General features: G+C 52.8%; 1 protein-coding gene across 3 annotated transcripts; it reads left to right on the plus strand.

Moving 5' to 3' along the window:
• Nucleotides 1-77: 77 nt before the first annotated feature.
• MYLK2 (myosin light chain kinase 2) lies at nucleotides 78-25,856 on the plus strand. Of its 3 annotated transcripts, none has more exons than XM_054541769.2 (14): nucleotides 78-6,953; nucleotides 7,448-8,684; nucleotides 8,789-8,888; nucleotides 9,383-9,803; nucleotides 10,696-10,994; nucleotides 12,743-12,848; nucleotides 13,525-13,618; nucleotides 15,861-15,970; nucleotides 16,053-16,194; nucleotides 20,067-20,137; nucleotides 20,261-20,389; nucleotides 20,954-21,106; nucleotides 21,255-21,387; nucleotides 22,966-25,856. In XM_054541769.2, the coding sequence occupies exons 3-14, from the start codon at nucleotides 8,837-8,839 to the stop codon at nucleotides 23,044-23,046; spliced, it is 1,791 nt and encodes a 596-aa protein (XP_054397744.1). In that variant the 5' UTR covers nucleotides 78-6,953; nucleotides 7,448-8,684; nucleotides 8,789-8,836; the 3' UTR covers nucleotides 23,047-25,856. The 3 variants fall into 3 exon arrangements, with proteins under 3 accessions (XP_054397744.1, XP_054397743.1, XP_054397745.1); XM_054541768.2 differs by having other exon boundaries at nucleotides 7,448-7,732; XM_054541770.2 differs by having other exon boundaries at nucleotides 7,448-8,888.
• The last annotated feature ends 669 nt before the right edge of the window (nucleotides 25,857-26,525 follow it).

The following is a 26,525-nucleotide window of genomic DNA, read 5'->3' on the forward strand; positions in this document are numbered from 1 at the left end:
GGTTGCCAGTGCGCCTCCCCTTCACGAAATCGCTTCTCTTTTTTTTTTTTTTTTTTTTTTTTTTGAGATAGAGTCTTGCTCTGTCGCCCAGGCTGGAGTGCGGTGGTGTCATCTCGGCTCACTGCAACCTCCATCTCTTGAGTTCAAGCAATTCTCCTGCTTCAGCTTCCCGAGTAGCTGGGATTACAGGTGCCCGCCACCATGCCCAGCTAATTTTTTTGTATTTTTAGTAGAGACAGGGTTTCACCATGTCGGCCAGGTTGGTCTCGAGCTCCCAAAGTGCTGGGATTACAGGCGTGAGCCACCGCGCCAGGCCAGAGCTTCACTTTTTGTGCATCTCTCTCTCCTTGGAACATTTGCTGTACTGATGACTGGGTCTCAGTGTTCTGTGTTTCCCCACATACACCACAACACTACTCTTGTGAGCTACTCAGAGGCCTAAGCATCTTGGCCTGTGGGACTTTTATTCTCTAAGACAGTGGTCCTCAGAGTGTGGTCTGTGGCCCAGCAGCAACAGCATCATCAGGGACTAGAAATGCAAATTCTTTATTCCCACACTAGACCTACTGAGTCAGGCACGCTGAGGGTGGGGCCCAGCAATGTGTATTTTAACAAGCGCTCCAGGGGACAGTAATGCATGCCTAAGTGTGAGGACCACTGTGCCAGGAGAGGGACCTGCAAATCCTGACAGACAACAGGTCTCCTAACGCAGGTACCCATGGGCCAAGGAGCCGGCAGCCACTTTCTCCTGTGACCTTAGTGCCCAGCCAGGCAAGAGCCTATCTCAGGGTGAGAACATCTTCCTCCCTTCCACAGCCCCTTGGGGGGTCACCTTTGTACAGTCTGACTGAGTTAGACACGGGAGAGCTGCTGAGCTTGTTGAGTGGATGTTTATCTCCTTAGCCAAGACTCCATTCCCAGAATGAAGACGGAGGGAAGAATGCTTTTCCATATGTTCTTCCAACAAGTCATATGACAGATGAGGAAACCGAGGCTCAGAGTTTAAGTTACTCATCCAAAGTCATGCTGCTAATAAATGGCAGGGTCAGAATTTGGACCCAGGTCCTTCTGCCCTCCGGTGTCCTTTCTACCGCAGCAACTTGCATCCCTTGACCAGAGCCAGCTCCAGGAGGATAGGGCCTGGCTTTTTCTGGATTTGAGCTGGAGCCCTCACTGAACTCTTGACCTTGCTGTGGGAACCTCCAGCTAAGCTTCTCAGACACTGGGAGGCAGGTCCTCTCCTCGCTTTCACCCTGTCAGCACAGCGGGCATCTCGGACCGTGCTGGATCCCGTCATGGATGTGGCCGCTGCCAGTCAGTTAAGTCACAAGCCTCAGCAGGCCTGAATGATAGCCAAGGTGGTCACCGTGCCAAGTGGATTGCAGCCAGGAGGTGCCTTGCCTAGCCCACCCCCTCATCCTTTATTTGGAGGCCCCTCACCATCTCAGGCAGGGTCTTCTTCCCCCAGCAGCTGCTCAGAGCTTGCCATGCGCCCCCTGGTTCTTATGGTAGCCCAGTTTAGCAAACGGACCTGAAGTTTTATAAATAGCGCAATGGCAGGCTGGGAAGCTGTCCTGTGTATGAGGACAGAACATGCATTCTCTGCTCCTCGAGCCATTTCCTGGAATTGGGTGATGGGAGTGACTTCTAGTGCAGATAAAGTCAAATTACTCTTTTCTTCTAGGTCTATGCTCCACACTTGGTCTTGCTTCTGCTCTTTGGTATGTCTGTGGTTTCCCCCTACTGCCTCTGCCTTTATGTGATGGTGCTTCCAAGTCTGCTCCCGGGACGTTTCCTGTTCTTGGAACAGCTGCACCAGCCTGGGGTACCCTCCTGCTACTTGATCCTATAGGGAGGTGTCCAGTGGCTGTGGGCAATTTTCAGATGACCTTGTTCGTCTGACGTCATTAGATCGCTATTTTTGGCTTTGCTGTTTATGCTGCAGAAATTGGGCTGGGATGGGAGAGGAGGAATGAAGGAGGGGCTGCTCTTGGTTTCCCATTGTTCCAGGGTCCTACCAAGTAGGTGCATTTATTCTTCAACATTTACAGAGCACCTACTGAATATCAGGCCCTAGGGCAACTAAACTGATTCTTCACTCACTTGTGAATTCATTTTTCAATGGGCATTGCTTTGTGGTATGGAGTAGTAATTAAATGTGAGGGCTCTGGAGCAAGAGAGTTTGGGTTTAAATTCCAGTCCGCCATTTACTACCTTTGAAACTCCTCTGTGCCTCAGTTTCCTTTTGGAAATGGGAGTGATTATAGTATCTACCTCATAAGGTTGCTCTGAAGATTAAAAGAGTTAATATCTCTGTCTGACACATTGTAAATACACCATGAATGTTAGTGGCTATTACTACTAACTACAACAGCACCACGTATTGTACTAGGTACTTGGGATATGAAATTGAATGTGATGTGGTCTGCATCTGTTTTGCACTGGCATCTGGACTCCAAGGGTCTCAGATATTGGGATGGGGTAGCCAGTCAACACTGTCAGAAAGAATACCTGCTGTGTGTACTACTTTTTCCTACCTTATGATGGAGGGCATTCAGGGGAAACAGAAATTGAAGTTTCTGGCTGAGCGCGGTGGCTCACGCCTATAATCCTAGCACTTTGGGATTATAGGGAGGCCAAGGTGGGTGGATTGCTTGAGGTCAGGAGTTCGAGAGCAAACTGGCCAAAATGGTGAAACCCTGTTTCTACTAAAAATGCAAAAAATTAGCTGAGCATGGTAGTGTACAACTGTAATCCCAGCTACTCAGGAGGCTGAGGCAGAAGAATCACTTGAACCCAGGAGGTGGAGGTTGCGGTGAGCAGAGATTGCACCACTGTACTCCAGCCTCGGTGAAAGAGCAAGACTCTGGCTCAAAAAAAAAGAAACATACAAAAAAGAAAATGAAGTTCCTGTCCTAGGAAAGCCTCAGAGCAGTGGCTCTTCACCCTGCCACACATCAGAATCTTTTGGAGAGATTTTTAAAAATACCAGCATTCTGGGCCCCACTCCAAATGTTCTGATTTAATTGGTCTGAGCTGAGGAGGGGCTCAGACTTCAAGAGTTGTAGAAACTCTCCAGGTGTTTTCAGTGTGCATCAGGGTTGAGAAGTGTGGCCCTGGGTTATAGGGATATGAATCCTGGAAGCTCTCCATTGACTGCACCAGGGTGACTGTCAGGACAGTGCCTCAAAGCTGTTCCCTCTTCCAAGGCTCTCAGGATGCTTTCTAGAGAGCTGGCTCTCTGACTTGGTGGTTCTTGAACTTGGATGTGCATGAAAAATCACCTGTAATGCTGGTTTATAGACATTTCTGGGGCCTCATTCCAAGGAGGCTTCATTTTATTTTTTATTTTATTTTTATTTTTGAGACTTAGTCTTGCTCTATTGCCCAGGCTGGAGTGCAGTGGCATAATCTTGGCTCACTGCAACCTCTGCTTCCTGGGTTCAAGTGATTTTCATGCCTCAGCTTCCCGAGTAGCTGGGATTACAGGTGCTCACCACTATGCCCGGCTAATTTTTATATTTTTAGTAGAGATGGCGTTTCATCATGTTGGCCAGGCTGGTCTTGAACTCCTGAACTCAAGTGATCTGCCTGCCTTGTCCTCCCAAAGTGCTGAGATTACAGGCATGAGCCACTTCGCCCAGCCAGGAGGCTTCATTTTAAACCAACTCTGGGGCTTAGTTACTGAGAAAGCCCTGCAGTAGCTGAATTGCAAGTTCTCTGAGGCCCTGAGCCAAGAAGTCCTTTCATGGTGTTTTATAGTTCTTACCATTTTCTCGCTGAAGAAATCTGTGTCCACGATGATATATTTGGAATTACTTATTGATCTAATTAAGAGTTACAAGTCATTTCCAAAAAAATTGGAAAATCTAGATGAATAAAGAATAAAAATAATCTCTATTTCTACGCCTGTAAATATGTCCATTTATATCCCTCCAGACATCTTCTTTGTAAATATTTTGAACAAAAAGGATCCCACTCCATGGCTGATTTTTATTTAATTAATTTATTTATTGAGACACCCTGTCACCCAGGCCATAGTGCAGTGACAAAATCATGGATTACTGCAGCCTCAACCTCCTGGTGTCAAGCAATCCTTCTACCTCAGCCTCCTGAGTAGCTGGGACCACAGGTGTGCACCGCCATGCCTGGCGAGTTTTTAAATTTTTTTGCAGAGATGGGGTCTCACCATGTTGCTTAGGCTGGTCGTGAACTCCTGAGCTCAAGTGATCCTCCAGCCTCGGCCTCTTAACATGCTAGGATTACAGGCATGGTTGATTTTTATAGTCTTTTTTCTCCTAAAATGTAATATGCAGTGATTCTATAGCTCTCCCCCAATTTCATCTCTGTGTCCCGAAAGTGACCAGTTTAGTCCTTGTCACAGTAGAGCCCCCAGTAATTAATCTTAGCAATAAAATTCTACAACTGTGGGATGGAACAGTGTGACAATTGCGTTTTCAGAGAAACCTATGTCCAATTTGCACACAGAATGCCCACAGACCTCTGCTTACTAGCTTGGCTGGAAGGACAAGGTCTGCTATAAGGACTGCAGCCTTACCTAGCGCTTTTCCAGAGGCCTGAGAGGTCCTGCCAAGGCCCTGGGCTCAAGGATCCAAGGTGGGAGAGGGCAAGAGAAAACAATGTGCTAATGCAGCCTTGAGTGGCTCTCAAACAGGAGCAGAGGGAAGGCTGTGAGGGGAGTTGGCTGCTCTCTTTGGAGTCAGAAAGGTTGTTGCTCAACTCTTTGGATTTTCCATCACAGCTGAGCAGGGAGAGGGTCAGACTGGGCATGACTTCTCCGAACAGGTCCTTTTAAAGCCTCTTGGCTGGACTGATTTCCTCTCCAGAGCCAAGGAAGCAGTGCCTGGGTGAAGTTAACCCCTTCACCCCCAACACATTCTTCCAGAGCTAGGTGAGCCTGGAAGCCTAGGCTCCTGGAAGGCAGAGCTACGCAGGGCAAGAGGCCTAAGGAGCCGTGAACTCTGGCTGGAGAAACCTTCCCTCTGGCCTTGTTAAATCCAACAGGCATAATTGCATCCTGCTGACCTTAATTCCCCTGGCGGGTTTAATTGGTCTTGGCATTGCCCCACCTCGTGTCCTGCCCCTGTAGAGTCAAAGAGGGTGTCTGCACAGCTGGTGCAGGGCGGGGAAGCCCCTTCTTAAGGGTGGGCAGGGGCTCTGGCAGCCCCTAGGTGGGTGGAAGAAGTTTCCCCACACCTCACCCCTGTGCCTCCAAGGGAGTGCTGAGAAGCTTGGGGACTCCCAGGGAGCAGCTGGCTGGAGCAGGCAATCCCGTAGATTCGGAACCAGGCCAGACTCTCATCCCAGTGGGAGGCACTGCAGTGGAGCTGGTGGGAACAGATGATCCCTCTACCTGGGGTGTCCACGACATTATCGTGCCCCCACAGTGCTGTAGGTACTGTGCCATTTTGCAGTCTTTACATGTGTGCTGGCTAAATGCTCCCAGCCATGCTGTGAGAGGAAGGCAGTGGGACAGAGCAGTTATGAGCAGAGCCTTGGGTTAGATGAGTCCAATCCCAACTCTATGACTTTGCCCTGTGACTCAGTTTTCCTGTCACATCTGTGAAATGGGGTTGAAAGAGCTGACATTTATACAGCACTCGCTATGCTCACACTCACTGTTGCAATGCTTTGTCTACCTCCTGGGAGGCAGGTGCTCTCCTTACGGATGAGGAAACAGGTGAAGACATTGTTCCAAGCTCAGTTACTGGTCGCAGTGCTTCATTGACAGATCTGCTAATCACTGCATGGTAGGGAGTTGTAAGAATTGAAGGAAGGATACTCTTGAAGCTGCTTACCCCAGGGCCTGGTCCATTTTAGAAAGAGTTGAATAAGAGTAATTATTTGGGAATAATAATTATAACAAAAGTAGCACTAATGCCGCTGAAGTTGTCCCAGCCTGGATTTTGGTCTCATTGGGAGGTGGCTCTGGATTTGAATGTGGGTAGTTTGAAGCCATTCACTAGCCGAGTGACTGTGGGGACAAGCCACTTCCCTCTGTGAGCATCAGTTTCCACACCTTTAAAATGGTGTAACATTGGCCCCTACAGTCACTTCTGAGGATCCAGGGAGCTGGATCTTTGGCATAGTCTGGCCTGGCCCTTGGTGGGCACTCAATAAATGACTGGTATTGATAACCACAATAATAACAAGGAGATGCCAGCAAGGTCCAGCATAGGGAGGTAACCCCACAAACCTCAGTCTGGAGCCTTCTGGTCTATCAGTTATTTACTCATCAGACACTGATGGGCAAGTCCACTCTGTGCTGGGGATGTGTTTAGCCCCTGGCCTTGAGGGGGCTCCCAGACAGTGTCAACCAATGGTGGGATCAGCTGGGGCACTGGGGGGAGGCCAGAAGCAGGGGACCCAACATTCCAAATTAAACTAGAACATGCTCTGGGCCAGATAGAGGGCCAGGAGGTCCTAATGATCGGCATTGGGACAGGAAACATTTCAACCTTTTGAATGCTGCAAGATCCGCAAAGGGGTTACTCAGCAGGGAGAAGGGGGTGAGGCACAGGCTGGGACATTTTAGGAAGGGAAGAGGGCTTTGGAGTTTGAAGAATGACATTCCAAGCTCAACTCCCTTCCTTGCTGAGTGACTTTGGGCAAGCTACTGATTCCTTTAACTCTCCTCATCCTCATGCAGAAAATGAGATGAGCGCTCCCCACAGAGTTATCATCAGGATGATGCTTAAAGGCAAGATGGCTAAAACGAATGACAGGTGCTCAGCAAGTGGGAGCTCCCTTTCTGCAGGGGACCTGGGTTCAGAGCTCAGTTCACCCCTTCCAAGCTGTGTGACTTTGAGTAAATTACATAACCTCTCCATGCCTTGGTTTCCCCATCTCTCTAGTACCTACTGCACTGGGTTCTTCTGAAGACCACTTGGGTGGATCAACATGAGAGCATGCAGAGCGAGGCCAGGCACGTGGTCAGTACCGTAGAGGCATCAGCTGTTACTTTTGCTTCCTGGAAGAGGCAGACTGTTAACTGGACCTTAAAGAGGAGAAATGAAGGAGAGGAGGACCGGGCCTGGAGAGGAGGGCCAGGCAGAGCAAAAGTAGTCAAGACTAAGTTTTTACCAGCTTATACCAAAAACCCTTGAGATTTGCTCACAAAACAAAACATCCCACTCATTTTGAATAGTGGCGTGTTCACATAGTTCATGGTTCAAACAGAAAAGTCAAAGTATATACAGTGATGTATATACTTTGGGCCCCAGTTCCTTGCTTATCCTACCAAATGAATTCTTATGTGTATAAAGTGAAATATTATATATTATTCATATATTATTCTCCCTTTTTTTTTGCACAAATGCATAGCACACTCTACATGCTACTTTGCACCTTGCTTTTTTTTATTCCCCCCACTTTGGTGGTCACTTTTTGTCAGTTCATTAACAGCTTCCTCAATCTTTTTTTACAGGTCCCTATTTCCCCACCGCTTAGAGGGGCTGCATTCTCCCTCCTTCCTCTCATCAAGCGTTTTTCCATTGGCCTCCCATTTGATAGAGGAGCCGAGGCCATGGAGTGAAGTGACTGGTTTGCTGCAGTCAGGACCTGAACCTGGATAACCACTCTACAGCTACTTCATTTTATTTTACTTTTTAAAATATAAAGACGGGGGCTTGTTATGTTGCCCAGGCCAGTCTCCAACTCCTGGCCTCGAGTGATCCTCCTGCCTCAGCTTCCCAAAGTGTTGGGATTACAGGTGTGAACCACTGCATCCGGCCTCTACAGCTACTTCTAATGCACCCAGTTCTGGCCAGTTCTCAAGGGCCCCCTCTGAGAAAGGCTCTGGGTGATGGAAGGCTCCTTGGATCATAGCTGTCCCCATCCCATCTCAAACACCTCGGGCTAGAGTGCCCCTCGGGCCACCACTGTAGTGGAGCATCCTTGAAAAGACTCTCTGCCAGCCCCCTTCTTCCACGTGGGTCATGGGTGAGAACTGGATGAGCTCGGGGGAGGGGCGCAGAGCACTGTCCATCTCCCATGGCTACTCAGGGCAGCCTCCTTGTCCCCAGGAGCCCAAGAAAAGGACAGTTTCAAAAGAAAAAGCTTCCAGGCCTGTGGACATGTTGAGCAAGTGCCCCTGAGACAATTTCTTACCCAAAGGTGACGCAAGCAGGTCCAGATGTCGAGGCACAGAGCTGGGCACTAGGGTCAGGGAGATTATCCCTGGGACTTTGTGGCTCTAGCCAGGTCCTGGGGAGCCCCAGGAGATGTGGCACACAGGTGGGCAGACCAGGGCTCAGCCTGGGCATACTCTTGCCCTTCAGGCCTGCCTGAGTATTCCCCTTCTTCCAGGCCCCCTCTGATCCTGTCCAAGTCAGGGATACTGAGCAAGGCCTGGGGAAAGGGCTGCTCCCCCAGCGCCCCAGATACCCCTCCCTTTTCTCGCTTGTTCCAACATCATTCTCTCCCCAGTCGGGCCATGGGAAGAATGCCGTGTCCTCTGAACGGGAGCCAAGAGTGACAGGTGGTGGCAGTCCTAGCTGCATGGCCCCTGGTGTAAGAGATCCTCTCCTCCGTCCCCGCCTTCACTGCCCACACCCCTGCCTCTGCCTCTGCCCACCCGGCCCAATCCCTTACAACTGCCCAGGACTGCTCCTGAGCAGCCGCTGGGAGACAGACGGCCACCAGGTTGTCCCGCTCTGCTCCAGGTACCTCTCTCCCCTCAGTTAGCAGGCCTCGGCTTCCTGTCTCACTGCAGCCAGATGAGAGGGGAAATTGGACAGCCTGACACACTCTACTCTTGTTTCTGCAGCTAGAAAGACTTGAATTAGACAAGCAGCAGCATACACCTCCCTACCTCATGGCGACAGAAAATGGAGCAGTTGAGCTGGGAATTCAGAACCCGTCAACAGGTGCCAAGCTGGGGCAGGAGATGGAGGGAGGAGCTTGGGAAGGGGGGTTTTGAATCCAGGGCTGGGCAGGTTCCTCAGTGGGAGCTCTGTGCCCCAGCCTTCTTTGCATGGTGCATGGGGGGACCCAGAAATCAGAGGAATCTCTGGCTAGGGTTGGGCTGGGTCCAGGGCCTATATGAAGCCCTTCCTGGAGAGACCAGGAAAATGTGAAGCCACCAGGGATGGCTGCTGGGGATGCACCTAAACAGTCAGGGCAAGGATGATGGGGGCCACCAAGGCCCACCCAAAGGGCTGGAAGCCTCCCACAGAGGCCCTCCAAGGTCGTGGCAGCTCATCTCTAGGGGCCATCAAGTGGCCCCAGAGACTCAGTGGGACAAGCATTTGCAAGTTGTTGCCTGGGTGGGAACCTGGGCCCAGAGCTGGTCTCTGCCCAGCCTGGGTGGGAGGGAAGGAAAGGAGGGTGGATCCTGATGGATGTCTCACCTCCTTTGCAGACAAGGCACCTAAAGGTCCCGCAGGTGAAAGACCCCTGGGTGCAGGGAAAGACCCTGGTCCCCCAGACCCAAAAAAAGCTCCTGGTCCACCCACCCTGAAGAAAGATGCCAAAGCCCCTGCCTCAGAGAAAGGGGTTGGTACCCTGGCCCAACCCTCAACTAGCAGCCAAGGCCCCAAAGGAGAGGGTGACAGGGGCGGAGGGCCCGCGGAGGGCAGTGCTGGTCCCCCGGCAGCCCTGCCCCAGCAGACTGCGACGCCCGAGACCAGCGTCAAGAAGCCCAAGGCTGAGCAGGGAGCCTCAGGCAGCCAGGATCCTGAAAAGCCCAGGGTGGGCAAGAAGGCAGCAGAGGGCCAAGCAGCAGCCAGGAGGGGCTCACCTGCCTTTCTGCATAGCCCCAGCTGTCCTGCCATCATCTCCAGGTGAATATCCCCTCCTGGGAGTGGGGAGGGGTCTTGTGGTTCTGTCCCTAGGGGTCCTGCTTAATTCCCTTGTCTTAGGCATGGTTGTCATCACATTCAGTGCTGGGGAGGGTAGTTCTGACATTCAGTTTCCTCTGTCCTGCGAATTGCCTCTACCGCCTTGTCCCCTGCAGAAACTAGAACCCTGCCACAATTCATACAAGGCTGGAGTAAGAGAGACCCTCAAAGACGGCATAGGTTCAACATATCTTCTCTAGGCTTCTGGGGTCCCGAGTTCCCCTTACTCCATGGGCTTGGGTCTAGCCAAGGGCAGGATTGAGATGTCAGCCAGAAAGGCTAAAGGTGTCAGGCAAAAGGCTGTGTATTTCCTAGGACATCCAGCATTTTCCTGTTCTTCTTAATATAATTATTGGTAAGATATGAAAAGATGACTAATAACCAGATTGGAGGATCATTGATAATATTTTCATAACCATAATATAGCACATGTGTGATGCAATCAGTTATACTTACCTGAATGCTAATGAGGTCATTAATGATATATTGTAAGCCACAATAATAACATTTACCATATCACTTTGATAATTATGTATTTATTATATCACAACAGATTTTACGAATCAAGAGCTACATAACTCCCTAGTTGTATCCACATGATGATTAACCATATCAACAATCCTATTAATAGTTATTAATGATGTATTAGTGTGTTGGTAGTCAAGATAATGACCACAGCCATGAACATCCCTCAATTTTGTACCAGGTGAATTTGGCTGTATTACACCATGCATTTGGGGTGGGGTTGGATTAGCTCTGCAGATTGCATTGAGACTTGCCTGATGCCACAGGCTGTGGCCGCTGAGGGCTTCACCTCTGTGTTCTCACCTTCTAGTTCTGAGAAGCTGCTGGCCAAGAAGCCCCCAAGTGAGGCATCAGAGCTCACCTTTGAAGGGGTGCCCATGACCCACAGCCCCACGGATCCCAGGCCAGCCAAGGCAGAAGAAGGAAAGAACATCCTGGCAGAGAGCCAGAAGGAAGTGGGAGAGAAAACCCCAGGCCAGGCTGGCCAGGCTAAGGTGCAAGGGGACACCTCGAGGGGGATCGAGTTCCAGGCTGTTCCCTCAGAGAAATCCGAGGTGGGGCAGGCCCTCTGTCTCACAGCCAGGGAGGAGGACTGCTTCCAGATTTTGGGTAGGCCAGGGGCAGGTGGGGGCTGGGGCTGCCCTGGGGCCAGAGGGAGGGAAGGGGGCTGTCAGTCCCAAGTCTCCCTATTCAGAGGTCTGAACTGCCCTGAGCCAAGCCTTACCCAGGCCCATTCATCTAAGGGTCACACAACTCCAGAAAGTATTCCTTTTTTAACGTATATTTATTCATTTGTTTGTTTGTTTTAAAAGATAGGGTCTTGCTATGTTGCCCAGGCTGGCTTCAAATTCCCAGCCTCAAGTGATCCTCCCGCCTTGGCCTCCCGAGTAGCTGGGACTACAGGCGTGTACAACCATACCTGGCTTTTTTCAATCTTATTTTTTTTAATGTATTTTTATTTTTAAATTTAGTATTCCCTTTTGATAGATGGGAAAAGGAAGGCTCAGAAAAGGGAAAATGAAGTGCCCAAAAATATCCAGTGAAGACAGGATTTGAACCTGTCAGGCCACCCAGACTCCAGAACCCACTTTTGAGTTTTTTCTACTTTGACTAAAATGAGGTTTAAAAAAAGAAAAATCAGGCAGATTATTGGAGCAACACAAACTCGCTGGGCAATGGAATTTGGAGTCAATCTGTAGAAGGGCTCAAATGCCAGGCTTAGTAGCTAAACTGTATAGTGGCGTGGGGTCATGGGAGCTATAGAGGGCTCATGAGCTGAGGAGCACAGGTGCCTGTGTGTGGGAGCAATGACCAAGGAAGCTGGGCATGTGCAATGGGGCAGGACTGTGGAGTGGCCTTCATTGATGATTAGACAAGCAGCCTGTGGCTTGTTCATGGGCTGCAGAGAGCACTGAGTGTGAGTGAGCTTGGCCAGCAGGTGAATAGGGAAAGGGCCTGGGCAGGGGTGCGGCAGGGCTGGGGGTGGGGTGAGATGGGGTCAGGAGAACCCAGAGTGTCCTGACACCCCCCTGCCTCCAGGCTGAAGTGCCCTGGGAGACCCGCCAGCCTGCCTGGTGAGCGGCACCGTGCCACCCAGACAGGGTGGGAGGACCTGGCGGCTGGGCGGCAGCCAGGAGCCCTGCCTCTGCCCCTAGCAGCCACAGAGACCTCCGCCCCGCCCCGAAATCGCATCCTAGGGTGACAGGATCTGAACCACCTCCAAAGGCCGTCTGATTTATCACCAGCCCGGCTTCCCTGCCGCCTCTTGCTATTTATAAAGAGGTTTCCATTCCTGATGACCGCCTGCCGGCCTGCCAGCCTGCCAGCCTTCAGGGCGAGCGGTTCCCCACACTTGCAGCTAGGTGGCGACCTCTCCCCACCAAACAGCCCGGTACCCGGTCCCGCCCCGCCATGGGCGGTCTGGCCAGATTGTGGTGTTATTAGGATGGCGGGTGGGCAGGTCCCACCACCTACCCCATTATTCAGACATAGCAACCCCACTGCCTGGCATTCCGCTTTATAGCTGCTGTGTTTGATTGTTTTTGGTGGAAATGCAGATAGCTTGGGATGCAGTCCTTGTGTCTTATAATGCAGAGGGTCCAAAAAGTCCAAGCTCCCATCCCGTTTGTTCTGCCAGGAGAAACTGGTCCTCCCTTATAGGAGTGTTGTGTTGGTGGCAGAACTGACATTCGAAACTGGGCCCCATAGCCCCCATCCTGGAGCCAGGTGTCCCCCAGGTATCACTTGGTGAACTTAACTTCCCTAGATGGGGCCTAGGCCAGCAGGAGGGGGTGGTGCCAAGGGGAATCCTCAGCATCCCCTGGCACTGACCATGAGGGCTGTGCTCTGTCCCCCAGATGATTGCCCGCCACCCCCGGCCCCCTTCCCTCACCGCATGGTGGAGCTGAGGACTGGGAATGTCAGCAGTGAATTCAGTATGAACTCCAAGGAGGCGCTCGGAGGGTGAGATCTGGGACCCCAGCTGGGCACTCATGGACAGAGAGCGCACCGGCCTCCTGTGGCTTCACATTTCCCCTGTGCAAGGCCCAGACACACACCCCGCTGAGACATGGCCACGTGGACACATTCACCTCTGTGTGGGACACACACTGTGTGCAGCTGTCACATGCTGATGTGCACTCAGTGTTGCTGTCACTTACTCAGATGCACCGTCAGCCATTCAGTGCTTCCGTAGGAAATACACAGCATTTTTCTGTCTGTCTCAGCTCCAGGCACCACACTGACCCCCTCATGGTGATTCCTGCTTTGTAAAAAGCCCTGACTCAGTCTTATACCTCTGCAGATCCTCCCTCTGCCTGAAGGTGTCCTCCCCCAGGGCCTGGGGCCTGCCTGCCCTAAACCTCTAAGGGTCGCATCCCAGGGCCATCCTCCCTACACGCCTGCCCTTCCTGTGCACGTGGTCTGTGTGGTTCAAAGAACCTGCTTCAGCCATTGTCCTGGCAGAACAGCTCACAGCTTCAGGAGGGAGTCAGGGCTGGCTGGGGTGAGTGCTCCCATCTCACCAAAGGGGATCCAGAGGCACCACTGGGTCTGGGACCAAGTTAGGAACAGAGCAAAGGATGCCACTGACCCCGGTGGGCTCTGGGGTCCCCTCACTTACAGCCTCTTCTCTTTCCAGTGGCAAGTTTGGGGCAGTCTGTACCTGCATGGAGAAAGCCACAGGCCTCAAGCTGGCAGCCAAGGTCATCAAGAAACAGACACCCAAAGACAAGGTAGTGAGGTGGGGGGGTGGTGGCTGCCCAGGACAGGGAGGGGATCCTTGGAGTGGGCACCTCTTGCCTCCCTCCACCAGCGCTGCTGAACCTGGGGCCTGGTATGGGAGTTTGTTGCAGTGAAAATACTACACAGATAGAGAGATGGATGGACAGCCCTGCAGCAGGGGCCTGAGGACCCTACCCATAACCTGATACTTCAGTTAGTGAACTTAGCTGGGGACTTCCCCTTTTAGGCATGGGATATTCATGCCCTCTGGTTCAATTCAACAAACACTGATGAGTGTGGGCTCTGGGCCAGGCCCTGTGCTGGGCACTGGGGGTCCGGGAGTGGAGTGGGTATGGTCCCCACCCTCAGGGAACTGACGCCAAGGTAAACAAGCCTGGCCTAGAGCTTTGCCTCTAGCACCCACGGCCTGGGCTGTGTTCAGAGGAGGCCACGAGCAGTGTTTGTTGAAGGAATGAAAGGATGCAGGCAGGTAGAGTGAGGGAGTCTGCTGTGTAAGGCGGTAATAGCAACCTCGTGTGACCACAGCTGTCACTCAGGGAAACTGCGGGGTAGCATGTGGGGGTTCAAGAGAGCTTCTGACTCAGGCCGAGGTGTCAGGGAAGCTTCCTGGACCAGCTGCCTTTTGAGTGAGGGCTTTGAGGAGACATTCCAGTGGAGAAGGCGGGGCAGAGTTTCAGGCAGAGGGGACTATGGGAGGAAAGGCTCGAGGGCCAGAGATAGCAGGAGGTGCTGGGGAGTGAGTTTCTGGGCATCCCAGGCAGAAACTGCAGTGTGGACACAGGCCCGATCCCAGCGAGAGCGTGAGAAGCAGCTCTAGTTGCTGCAGCCCTGGGTCCCCATTATGGCTCTAAGCACACTGGAAGGAGTGCATTTTCTATGTGACAATGTCCTTTTTTATCTCTTCCACTTACAGGGCCTGGGTCCATATTATTGTCTCCTAGGTCCCAGGCCTCTATCACAGGCTCTGGCTCAGCATAGATGTTCAGTACCTACCTGCAGCTCAGTTAACTGGAGCCAGTTATCAGTTGATAATTATTGAGCACTTCTCCTCTGCCACTCACTGGGTCAGGGGCTGGGGAAATGTCAGTGAACTAAAAACACCCCTGCCCTCATGGGCTGACATGCTAGAGTGGAGGGAGAGACAACTAAAACATAAAGCAAAAAAAAAAAGAAAAGAAAAGAAGGCCTGGCATCAGGTACTGAGAAGTGCTAGGAGGGAAAATAAAGTCAGGTAAGGTAGAGGGGGTACAGGGCTGATGGGGGCCCTTTTAGATAGGGAGGTGAGATCAGTCCTCTCTGAGAAAGAGGTATGTGAGGTGAGAACTGAATGAAGGGGTGGGTAAAGGCAGAAGGGGAGCCATTCTGGCAGTGAAACAAGGGTTAGTGTTTAACCACTGGATCTGGGTAGGGCAGGTGTGGAGAGAGGCCCGATTTACAGCATTTGCCATTTCTCATGGTGTAAGTATTCCTATTATAGCCGATATATCAGCCTACCAATGTGACAGCTAGCTTGCGACTTTCTGAAAGTGACAAATAATGGTGTCTTAAGCTAGGAAGGCAGTGGTGGAAGAGGTGCAAATGATTGGATGTATAATCTAGCTTGAAGGTTGACGATGCTGAAGAGTTGGGTCAGAGGTGGGGTGTGACGGCACAAGAGTAAGGGAAGAACTTAGAATGGCTCGTAACTTTTTGTCCTGCACCCTTGGGCGAAGCGTGGGGGTACTTTTGCTGCCAGGCAAGCCGAGAGCAACTCAATTGTGGGGAAGGGACGATGTCTAGGGTCTAATTTTGGACATGATAGATTTGAGATGTCTATTAGACAACTAAGGCAAGTAGACAGTTGGAGATATTGGAGTCTAGAATTCAATGGAGTGCTCAGAGGTTGAGATGTATATTTGGAAATTGATGACTTTGGATAAACTGTAAAGTCATGAGACTTTATGTGGATGCCCAGGGAGAGAGCAGAGAGAGGGAAGTGGTGAGGCAGGAGGATGGAGCCCTTGGCATGCCAGTACTCAGGAGAAGAGCCGGCAGAAGGAAGATGTCCCAGCAGGCATGACTTGGAGTGGTGAGGACCACAGATGTGGGGGTGGGGGAGAGAGGAGAGGCAAGGAGGAGGCTGAGCAGTGATCTGGGCAAGGCTAGCAGGCCTGTTCAAGGGTGCGTGTATGGAGGGTGGGTGGCAGGGAGTGATGGTGCCCAGCTGGTACCCTTGACTTCCCTGATCCCCAGGAAATGGTGTTGCTGGAGATTGAGGTCATGAACCAGCTGAACCACCGCAATCTGATCCAGCTCTACGCAGCCATCGAGACTCCACATGAGATCGTCCTGTTCATGGAGTAGTGAGTGCCCGAAGTAGCGGTAGGGGCTGGGTGGGGGTACCAGCAGGCACGGAGCAAGCCGTGGAGGGGTCTGTGCACACAGCATCGAGGGCGGAGAGCTCTTCGAGAGGATTGTGGATGAGGACTACCATCTGACCGAGGTGGACACCATGGTGTTTGTCAGGCAGATCTGTGACGGGATCCTCTTCATGCACAAGATGAGGGTTTTGCACCTGGACCTCAAGGTACCAGACTGGGGCCTCCTGGGAAGGGTCAGGGGCAGCGTCCGACCCCCTGAGGTCAGTGCTGTCACCAGCCATCCCTCTGCCCTCCCATCCCTCCCTCTCTTCCTTCATCCATCCTTCCCTTCATAGATTCAGAAAGGGTTTATGGAATACTTACCAAGTGCCAGGAGCCGGGGGCACAGCAAAGAGAGAGAGGGGGAAAAATAAAAAAAGACGTGGTACCAGCTATCATGGAACTTCTAGTCTAGTACTAAGTATTTGTTGAAAGGGCCTTTTGCAGTCCTGTGAGCCCCAAGCTCAGTGTATCACACAGACAAGTGGCTAATAAGTGTTGCAATAGCACCTGCCTCAGCGTTGGCCCATGATAGGTACTATGAGTGTCTGATCATTTATTCAAAATCAACAAATATTTCTTGAGGGCCTACTTTATGCCAGGCAATGCTCTAGGTGGTGGAGATCCTGTGGTGAACCAAACAGATAAAAATCCCTGCAATCTTGGAGCTCTCAAAGAAGTATAGTGTCAGTGTGGCAATGTGCATGAGGTAGGCGCTAACAACAATGTTTCATGAAAGAATGATGATATCCTTCTTCTTTTTTTTGAGGTAGAGTCTCACTCTTTTGCCCAGGCTGGAGTGCAGTGGCGTGATCTTGGCTCACTGCAACCTCCGCCTCCCGGGTTCAAGCGATTCTCCTGCCTCAGCCTCCTGAGTAGCTGGGATTACAGGCACCCGCCACCACGCCCAGCTAATTTTTGTAGTTTTAGTAGAGACAGGGTTTCATCATGTTGGCCAGGCTGATCTCGAACTCCTGACCTCAAGTGATCCACCCACCTCGGCCTTCCAAAGTGCTGGGATTACAGACATGAGCCACTGTTCCCGGCCTGATATCCCTCTTCTGACCTTGCTCAGTACCGTGCACATAGTAGGTCAGGAAGAGCAGATCTGCTTTTTTTTTTTTTTTGAGACAGAGAGTCTTGGTCTGTTGGCCAGGCTGGAGTGCAGTGGTGTGATCTTGGCTTACTGCAACCTCTGTCTCCTGGGCTCAAGCAATTCTTTTGCCTCAGCCTCCCAAGTAGCTGGGATTACAGGCGTGTGCCACCATGCCTGGCTAATTTTTGTATTTTTAGTACAGACGGGGTTTCGCCATGCTGGTCAGGCTGGTCTTGAACTCCTGACCTCAGGTGATCTTCCTGCCTCAGCCTCCCAAAGTGCTGGGATTACAGGTGTGAGCCACCGTGCCTGGCCACAGATAGGTGTATACATTGCAGCAACTCCAGTCAGTTGTCAGTGGCTGTCTGGAGCTGAGTGTGGAGCTCTGGGTGTGGAGCAGGCAAGGGCAGCAGGAGTGCAGGGGGTTGGCAGTCCTCATGGCAGGTGTTAATGCTGTGCGTTAAGTGGCGGGACATGGAATCTTTATGTGGAGGCACGTAAGCACCCATCAGCAAAGTGGATGGTACTTTCATTCATTCATTCCATAAGCATATGCTGGGTACTTTCCTTAATTCATTCGATAAGCACATGCTGGGTACCTGCTCCTGGAAGGCCCCATGCTAGGCATAGGGACTATGAAGGAAATGGTCCCTGTCTCATGGAGCCTCCAGGGGAAACAGTCATTCATAAAACAATTACTAACTAAATAGGTCATTTTAAGCAATGAAAAGTGTACGAGAAAATACACGAGAGTAATGAGGAATTGCACTGGGTGAAATTGAAGTCAGCACGGGTCTGAAGCAGGCAGGGAGATGCTGTTGCTGCCTCTAGCACCTGTTCCAGTTTTGCTCTGTGCCCGATACTGTCTGAGTGAGGGTGCCATCTTCCCAACAGTCCCCTGGGTTAGGTGTGTTAATATCACTGCCACTGACAGAGGAGGACACAAACAGGGTGAGGAGGTGGGTTTCAGTGGGGCCAGAGTGGATGCAGGGAATTTAGAAGCTGATGGAGTAAGTAAGCCAGGAGAGAGATGCCGGGGCTTGAGCCAGAGTGGCAGTGGGAGAGGGGAGGGAAAGGGGCCAGATGGACGATACATTTTGGAAATAGAGCCAGTCTGATGTGCTGAGGGTTTGCATGTGTGAGGGTTAGGAAAAGAAAGGATCAAGGGTGAGTCCTGAGTTACTGGACAGATGGTGGCTCCTTCACTGAGCTGGGGGTAGTTGGTGCCTGCATGATGACATTGGAAGCCTGCCTTTCCCTCGTGAAGGCTGATTTCTTTGGGGTAGAATAGGGTCCCCCAATTAAAATGCAGTGCTCTGGGAAGAAGCTCAGTCATGAGCCTCTGTATCCTAAAATGTGTTTTTTCAGGATAACAATACGTTTTTCATCAAAAAAAAGTGTTTCACGGTCAAGTAGGTTGAGTGCACCCCAGCCCACAGGCCATGTCCTGGGTCTCTTGGCTGCAGGGCTTCTGAGGGCCTCCTGTGTGTAGATGGAGAACCTCTGAAAGGAGATTTGAGTCTGCTTCATTTCCCCAAATGCTTGTACCCTGGGACCCTTCTTTTCTTTCCTGTTTTGTGGGACACCAGGCCAAACTATTAAAATCATTAGTATCTGCTCTGAGTGAATCTATCAGTTGTAAGAGAGCCTTCAGAAAGCATCTCATTAGGGGACTTGAGTCAAATGCCCACAGAGCCCAGACAAATAACAAATACATGTTGAATGGGAGGGATCAGGGGGTGGTGGTGACCATGGGAGAATTGGAGGACGTTTTTCTCATCTCAGGCTGTCAGTGGCAACTTGCTCCAAGCCATATGGCCCATGTGGACAGGTCTTCCGGTGTTTTAGGAGCTGCTGGAATTCAGGGTTTTTGTGCAGAATCTCCTGCCTTTGAACCATTGTTAACTTAAAAATGTTTATACCCTGCAACCTCAGATTAGTCCTGTGTCCTTGTGTGATAGGAAGAGGAAACGGAGGCCCAGAGTGGAGAGGAACTGGGCTTACGTAACGTCATCCATGTGTTAACTTGGCTGAGCCCCTACTGGGTGCCTTTGTTAGACCCTGAGGGTGGGACCTAGGAGGCCAGGAGAAGACAATCCCTGGCCTGGAAGAGCCAACCTGTAGTGTTATATTCACCCCAGAGTGCAGGATCAGTGGTGGTAGCAGAACATCACAAGGCCAGTCCTGGAGTCAGTCATGTGTTCATTTCCTGGCTCCGTCGCTTACTTGCTGGGCGACCATGGCCAAGTCACTTCTGTGTCTGAGCCTCAGCTTTCTCAGCTGCCAAATGGGAATGGACGGTAATAGTATCTCAATGTCACAGTTTCATCTCAAGGTAACAGTTTATGCCTCCTAGATCTTTGGGAAGGACTGGGGAGCTAAAGTGAGAAAGTGAGTGGACTGGGCCTGACGTTTTGTAGCTCGTCATCCTCACTAACTGGGGAGACAAGAGTAGCGCATCTTCTGGCGACCCTGGAGTGGTGTGAAGCCCCGTGTTCCCAAGAGGCTTCCTCTCAGGAACTGAGCTGGCATCTTCTTTCTCTGCTCTCTGGAGCTTCACGTATCTGGTGGTGGTCCTGCACTGGTTCCCCAGCCCGGGGGCGGGGATAGCGGGCTGTCATGCCTCCTCTCCGCAGGCTTCTGTTTCCCCATCCTCAGAACTGCTAGAATGTGGTGTTCTTTCATGGCCTTAGATGGAGGGAAATCCCACCTGAACCCATCACGGCAGGTCCTGTGCTTCAAGGCCTCGCATAAGCCCCTCTTGGGGGACTTGCCTCAAGATCTCTCTGTGCCCAGAGCAGGCAGGGCTGGAGGGTCTTTGGCAGCTGCCCACTCTGGCAGCTTGGGCCTCTGCCTCAGGGAGCCTGGGGTTTGCACGGGCCTGGTGGGAGAGGGAGGGTGAGCTGGTCAGAGGCCAACCCAGGCCACCCCCTTTCTCCTCAGCCAGAGAACATCCTGTGTGTCAATACCACCGGGCATTTGGTGAAGATCATTGACTTTGGCCTGGCACGGAGGTACCACCTGGGTGGGTGGGGAGGGCAAGACAAGCCTCTGAGTTGGCAGGGGACAGGGGTGGGGTGGAGGGGGCATGGGTATAGGCCAGGAGCTGTGCTCTGAGCCCTTGGTCTCACCCCCAGGTATAACCCCAACGAGAAGCTGAAGGTGAACTTTGGGACCCCAGAGTTCCTGTCACCTGAGGTGGTGAATTATGACCAAATCTCCGATAAGACAGACATGTGGAGCATGGGGGTGATCACCTACATGCTGTGAGCTCCGAGGCGGGTCATGTTTATGGGGTTGGTGGGGCATGGGGGCGAATGGCCGAGGCCAAGATTGGCCCTAGGGTCTTGGTAAGGTGGTCCCACCTCCCCTATCCCTCAGTCAGGGGTTTACTGGGGTTGGGAGTGCTAGGGAGAACAGGAAAGGGGAACGTGGTACCCATTTTATAGATGGAAAAACCAAGGTCCCTATAAAGGCATAGCATCTGGACAGCAGATCTCGGATGACCTGGGGCTGGCAGAGGGGCAGTGGACATTTCCTATGTGCTCACCACATACCTTGCACTCGTCATTCCTCATCTTCACTGTCACCTGGGAAGCTGGGATGATTATGCCCATTTTACAGATGAGAAGAGTGAGGCTCAGAGAGGGGAGGTGACTTACCCAAAGTCACCCAGCCAGATTCAAACCCAGGTCTGTCCCATGAGAGGCTGGGGGTCTTTTCAGCACACGGTGCTGCCTCCTAGGATCTGCCCCTGTTCCCTACCCCTCTGAAGGTGACTCAGCACCTCCAGTCTCACCTCCCTGCCCCCTGCTATCCCCTCCCTCTAGGCTGAGTGGCCTCTCCCCCTTCCTGGGAGATGATGACACAGAGACCCTAAACAACGTTCTGTCTGGCAACTGGTACTTTGACGAAGAGACCTTTGAGGCCGTATCAGATGAGGCCAAAGACTTTGTCTCCAACCTCATTGTCAAGGACCAGAGGTGAGGCTCACCCCAGAACCTGAACTGTATGTGTGCAAGCTTAGCGTGTATGAGTGCCGGCAGGGCAGGAGCCAGGCAGAGAGGCCAGCTGAGCCCCTGGGGCCTCACGAGCATGCAGCCCACCGTCACCATGCTGCCTCTCCCCCAGGGCCCGGATGAATGCTGCCCAGTGTCTCGCCCACCCCTGGCTCAACAACCTGGCAGAGAAAGCCAAGCGCTGTAACCGACGCCTTAAGTCCCAGATCTTGCTTAAGAAATACCTCATGAAGAGGCGCTGGAAGGTACCATTGGATTTGGGGTGGGGAGGGAGGGCTTTCTAGTGGGAAGAGCTCCTGGTACCAGATCCCAGCCTCCACCGTCCCTGCCTTGGCAGGTTCTGTTGGCCAGGCTGGGCCCTGTCTGGAAGACAGGGTTGACTTTTCTGTTTTTGCCCTGGGCTGGCTCCTGTCCTAGAGTGGAGACCTCCACCCGGCCTTCCACCCAGCCCCATCCATCTGGGGCTCTGGCTTCCCTCCTTCATTTTTCAAATATTTCTTGAGCATCTACTACTTCTAGGCATTGGGATATAGGAGTGGACAAAAGAGACAAAGATCTCAGTCTTTGTGGACTTACTTTTGGTGAGAGGTGGGGCATTTTCTACCTTTTTTTTTTTCTTTCAATACAATCTTGCTCTGTCACCCAGGCTGGGGTACAGTGGCGTGATCTCGGCCCACTGCAACCTCTGCCTCCCGGGTTCAAGCAATTCTCCTGCCTCAGCCTTCCAAGTAGCTGGGATTACAGGCACCCACCACCACACCTGGCTAATTTTTGTATTTTTAGTGGAGACGGGGTTTCACCATGTTAACCAGGCTGGTCTTCAACTCCTGACCTCGTGATCCACCCGCCTCAGCCTCCCAAAGTGCTGGGATTACAGGCGTGAGCCACTGTGCCTGGCTGAGGTGGGGCATTTTCTAGAGCCCTGGGGAAATAGGCAGGGTTAAAGAAGGCTTTAGAAAAAAAATAAGGGCCTTCTGTCGGGGAGAGGTTGCACTTTTATTTTTATTTTTTTTAGAGACAGGGTCTCACTCTGCCTCTCCAGCTGGAGTGCAGTGGCGCTATCATGGCTCATTGTAGTCTCGACCTTCTGGGCTCAAGTGATCCTCTCCTTTGGCCTCTTGAATAGCTGGGACCACAGCCATATGCCACCACATCCAGTTAATATTTTAAAAATATTTTTGTGGAGATGAGGTCTCGCCATGTTGCTCAGGCAAGCAATCCTCCCGCCTCGGCCTCTAGAAGTGTTGGGAATACAGGTGTGAGCCACTGAGCCAGCCTGCACTTCTAAATAGGGGGGTCAGGAAGGGCTCACTGAGAAGCATGTGAACAAAGACCTGAAGGTGGGGAGGGGTGAGCCATGCCAATACTGGGAGAAGAGTATTCCAGGCAGAGGGAGTAGCCAGTGCAAAGGCCCTGAGGCAGAGGTGTGGTTGGAGAGTTTGAGGAACAGGTAGGAGGCCAGTATGGATGGAGTAGAGTGAGCAAGGAGGTAAGGAATGAAGTCAGAGAGGAGGAGGGGGACAGGAGGTGGAGGGACTCATCAGCCATGGCAAGGGGTTTATCTTTTACTTGGAGCAAAACTGGAGCCATGGGAGTGTTTGGAGCAGAGCGGTCCTTGGTTCAGGTCTGGCTGACCTATCCGTTGAGTGAGGGGACTCCTGGACAATACAGTGTCATGGCGCCTCCCGTGGCTGTTTTGGGCACTGCACCTTCCGTAGCCTGTGACCCTCCTGGACTGAAGGGGACTTACAGGGTGCTCAGACACCCTGCAGCTGCCCCCCTGCCCTGGTGTTGACTGGGACTCCCTCTCTTCTGCCCTCTAGAAAAACTTCATTGCTGTCAGTGCTGCCAACCGCTTCAAGAAGATCAGCAGCTCGGGGGCATTGATGGCTCTGGGGGTCTGAGCCCTGGGCGCAGCTGAGGCCTGGACGCAGCCACACAGTGGCCAGGGCTGAGGCCACACAGCCCAGAAGGCCAGAGAAGGCAGCCAGATCCCCAGGGCAGTCTCGCCAGGACAAGGCTGTGCCAGGCTGGGAGGCTCGGGGCTCCGCACGCCCCCATGCAGTGACCGCTTCCCCGATGTGAGCCGCCTCGGAGTGTGGCCTGGATCCATCCTGCTAGCGCCTCCCCAGACAGGGCTCCAGCCTGTCGGCCACACCCCAGACTCCAGGCCCCCGTTGAAGCCGCTCCCGGTTCCCTCCCCAGCTCCCCGTCTTTGAACTGCCGCCGTGGTGACCCCTGCTTTGCCCCACTGGGAGCGACCTCAGCCTGGGCCTCCTCCTAGCTGGAGTGACATGGCTGGGGGTCTCAGCATGTAGGGCTTCTGTGGTTGTGGATGGGAGGCTCCTGGCGGGGCAGAAAGGCTGCAACGCTGATTCCTAAGGCCCAGCTGCCAGGGGAGACAGAGCAGGCTTTGTGAGAGAGGACCTCCATGCCCCCGCTGCCTCCCCACTCCCAGCAGATAAGGCCGAGCCCACACCATCTGGCCCAGGCTGGCCCCCACCCACCTTCCTTGCGACCACCAACACACAGGAACTCTGTGTGAGAGAGAGGGCGCCCAGCCCAGGCCTGGTGGAGGGGGAGGGGAGAAGCCAAGGGACACAGGAGACCACCCCTGAGCTTGCCTCAGGGCCAAGCCGGCCCAACCCAACCACTCGGGGCCCCCATCTTGGGGGTCACCCATGGCCTCAGATGATGGGGTCAGCAGGCCCAGGAGAAGTAGGAAGGCCATGGGGCAGCCCCCAATCTGCTCTCAGCTTGTGCCTTGTAAATAAATGTACAGGTTGGATGTGGCCTTCTTCCCTCTGTGTGTGCCTGCACTGGTGTGAGGTCGCTGATGACCACAGTTCACTGACCACCTACTGTGTGCTGGACACTTTAGCAATATCCGTCAGCTCACAGTTTGGTGGTTCATGCAGGCTCAGGTGCCAGTCTGCCCAGCACATGATGTGGGCAGGTGGCTTCTGCATGTTGTGCCTCAGTATCCTCACCTGTGAGAGGGAGGTCACAGCAACAGCCTACACCGGGTGTGTGATTACTGTGTGCCCAGCTTTACTTAAAGCGCCTGTGCTGTGTTAACTCGTTTACTCCTCACAGCAAGGTTATGAGGCAGGATTGATTGATTTATGATGGAGTCTCACTCTGTCACCCAGACTGGAGTACAGTGGTGTGATCTTGGCTCACTGCATGCAACCTCCGCCTCCTGGCTTCAGGTGATTCTCATGAGGCAGGTATTATTATTCCTGTTTTACAGAGGGAGAAACTGAGCCAGAGAGAGTGGGCAGCACTAGGATCTACTTCATAGGGTGGGGCCATGGCTGCAGCATCAGTCAGACTGAGGTAAGGCACTTAGGGCTGTGCTCGGCCCAGGGAACGATAATGTTCTTATCCTTACTCTACATATGAAGAAACTGAGGCTCAGAGGAGAGAAGGAACTTGAATGCTACTCAACAAGTCAGGAACTGGGGCTTGAAAGGAGCTTTTCTGTCTCCCAGAGCAAGGCTCGACCCGTGCGTTCACTCTGCATCTCACCAGGACAGGGTGTAAGCAGAGAGTCCGGTCTCCAGGTGGAGGCCAGGTCTGGCAGGCCTGCGATGCCTTTGCTGGGTCTACAATGAGGGCCTCAGGGGAGAGGACTGTTCTCTGATTTTTCCCAGTGGCCACCTCACCACAGGCCAGCAGTGAGGGGCAGGGGAAGCTCCATCTGGGGGCAGCCCAGAGGGCAAGAGAGCTGAGCCCTGATACAGTGCAGCCTTTCTGGCTGTGAGGACGACTGAGAAGTGGGACTGGCCTGTGGGAACAGAGAGGTTCCAGCAGGAAGAGCAGAGACAGCAGTTAACATGCATCGAGCACCTGCTGGCCCTGGGCGCCGCATTATGTTGACGATCACATCGGCTGCACAAGGTGACTCTGCGAGGTGTTGTGTCCCTTTCTCAGAGTGGGGAGCCAAGCCTCAGAGAGGTTCAGCCACTTGCTCAGGGCCACATAGTTAGTCAGTGGCAGAGCCAGGATTTGTACCCAGATGGTCTGGGCCCAGAGCCCCTGCTCTTCACCACTGCCTGCCTCCTGAGAAACCTTAGGCTTGCCCTTGGACAGAAACCTTGACAGTTCATCCCATCTCTCCCCTGCCTCCATGAACACTGGTCCTCACTGTGATCCCCACCCTGTTTGAGCCCGGGAGTTCAGAGTCCGGTTGCAGCAATATCACTTGGGGTGGTGAATGGGTGACTTTGAGGCCTGAGCCTGACTCGCAGTCTGGGGCTTGGGGGGCCTGGGGAACCTGGCTTGGGCTCTTGGTGGGAGGTGCGCTTATGGGCAGGGCCCCTAGGGCTGTGGATTCCTGCCTGCCTGCCCGTCCGACACCTGCCAGCTGGGCCAGGCCTGTGGTTTCCTCTGAGTGGTTTTCTCGGCCTCGCTGGCTCCCACCCAGGCTGAGCCTCGGCCACACAGCATGTTGATGAGGGATGAGTCACCTCCGTGGGGGGGAGGGAAGGAAATGAAGTCCAGCCACAGCAGAGATCCAGGGCCTGCACCCAGCTGGGGAAACTGAGGCCAAGATGGGGAAGGTCCCTCATCAGAGACAGTAACAGCTGGAACTAGAACCCAGGACTCCTGACTCCCAGTGCACGCCTCAGTTTCCCCCTCTGTAATATGAAGTTGATAACCTCAGCTCTTTTCTCCTCTGCCACTCCTAGGGCCATTGTGAGAGTTGAGAGACGGGATGGGGTGCTCATGCACCATATTTTACAGGTGAAAAAAACAGGTTCAGAGAGGGAAAGTGACTTGGCCAAGGCCACACAGCAAATTAACATGTCCTGTGCAAGAAGCCCATTCAGAACCCAGCCCCACCCCTTCCCAGGAGCACACCTTAGAAAGCTCTTTATGGTTCATCAGGCGCTTCCTTTGGGCCTCCCCTCATCCCCAGAGGCAGAGAGTATAGATTCGATAATATGGAAGGGGGAATGTGGGTTCGGAGAGACCTTGTTCCCACTGAGGGCCACAGAGCACACTCAGGGCAAAGCTGCAGCCACGGCCCCTATGGAGAGCTGGGTCTGCCTCTCTGCAGGCTTAGGCCCCAGCCCCACTGCTTTCAGGAATGCTCCCATCCCTGGCAGCTACAAGGAAGAAAGATTTTTCACGCTAGGAGCTGCCCTGATGGAGGGAGGGAGCCCATAGCTGGTTTGGGATTGCCAAGCTGGACCAGGACTGAGCAAGGGTTCCTAGGGCATCAGTTCTCTGGGTGTCAGGCTGAGCTTCCCTGCCCCTTGCATGGTTTGCTGTGCCCACCACAGGCACCAGGGCCATGGGCCCCTCCTGTTCAGTGTTCATCTCAACGCTGATGCTGTGTCCTTCCCCTGCAAGGCACCTCTGTGCCTGGGCTTCC

This window comes from Pongo abelii, chromosome 21 (assembly GCF_028885655.2).
Source record: "Pongo abelii isolate AG06213 chromosome 21, NHGRI_mPonAbe1-v2.0_pri, whole genome shotgun sequence".
Taxonomy (NCBI): Eukaryota; Metazoa; Chordata; class Mammalia; order Primates; family Hominidae; genus Pongo; species Pongo abelii.

Bases quoted from the DNA above. Each gene is read 5' to 3' on its own strand.
- MYLK2 (XM_054541768.2), top strand. From the start codon at position 7,655: ATGTTGCCCAGGCCAGTCTCCAACTCCTGGCCTCGAGTGATCCTCCTG. The intron at 8,889-9,382 runs GTGCCAAGCTGG...CCTCCTTTGCAG, and splicing joins AATTCAGAACCCGTCAACAG to ACAAGGCACCTAAAGGTCCC. The intron at 13,619-15,860 runs GTAGTGAGGTGG...CCTGATCCCCAG, and splicing joins AACAGACACCCAAAGACAAG to GAAATGGTGTTGCTGGAGAT.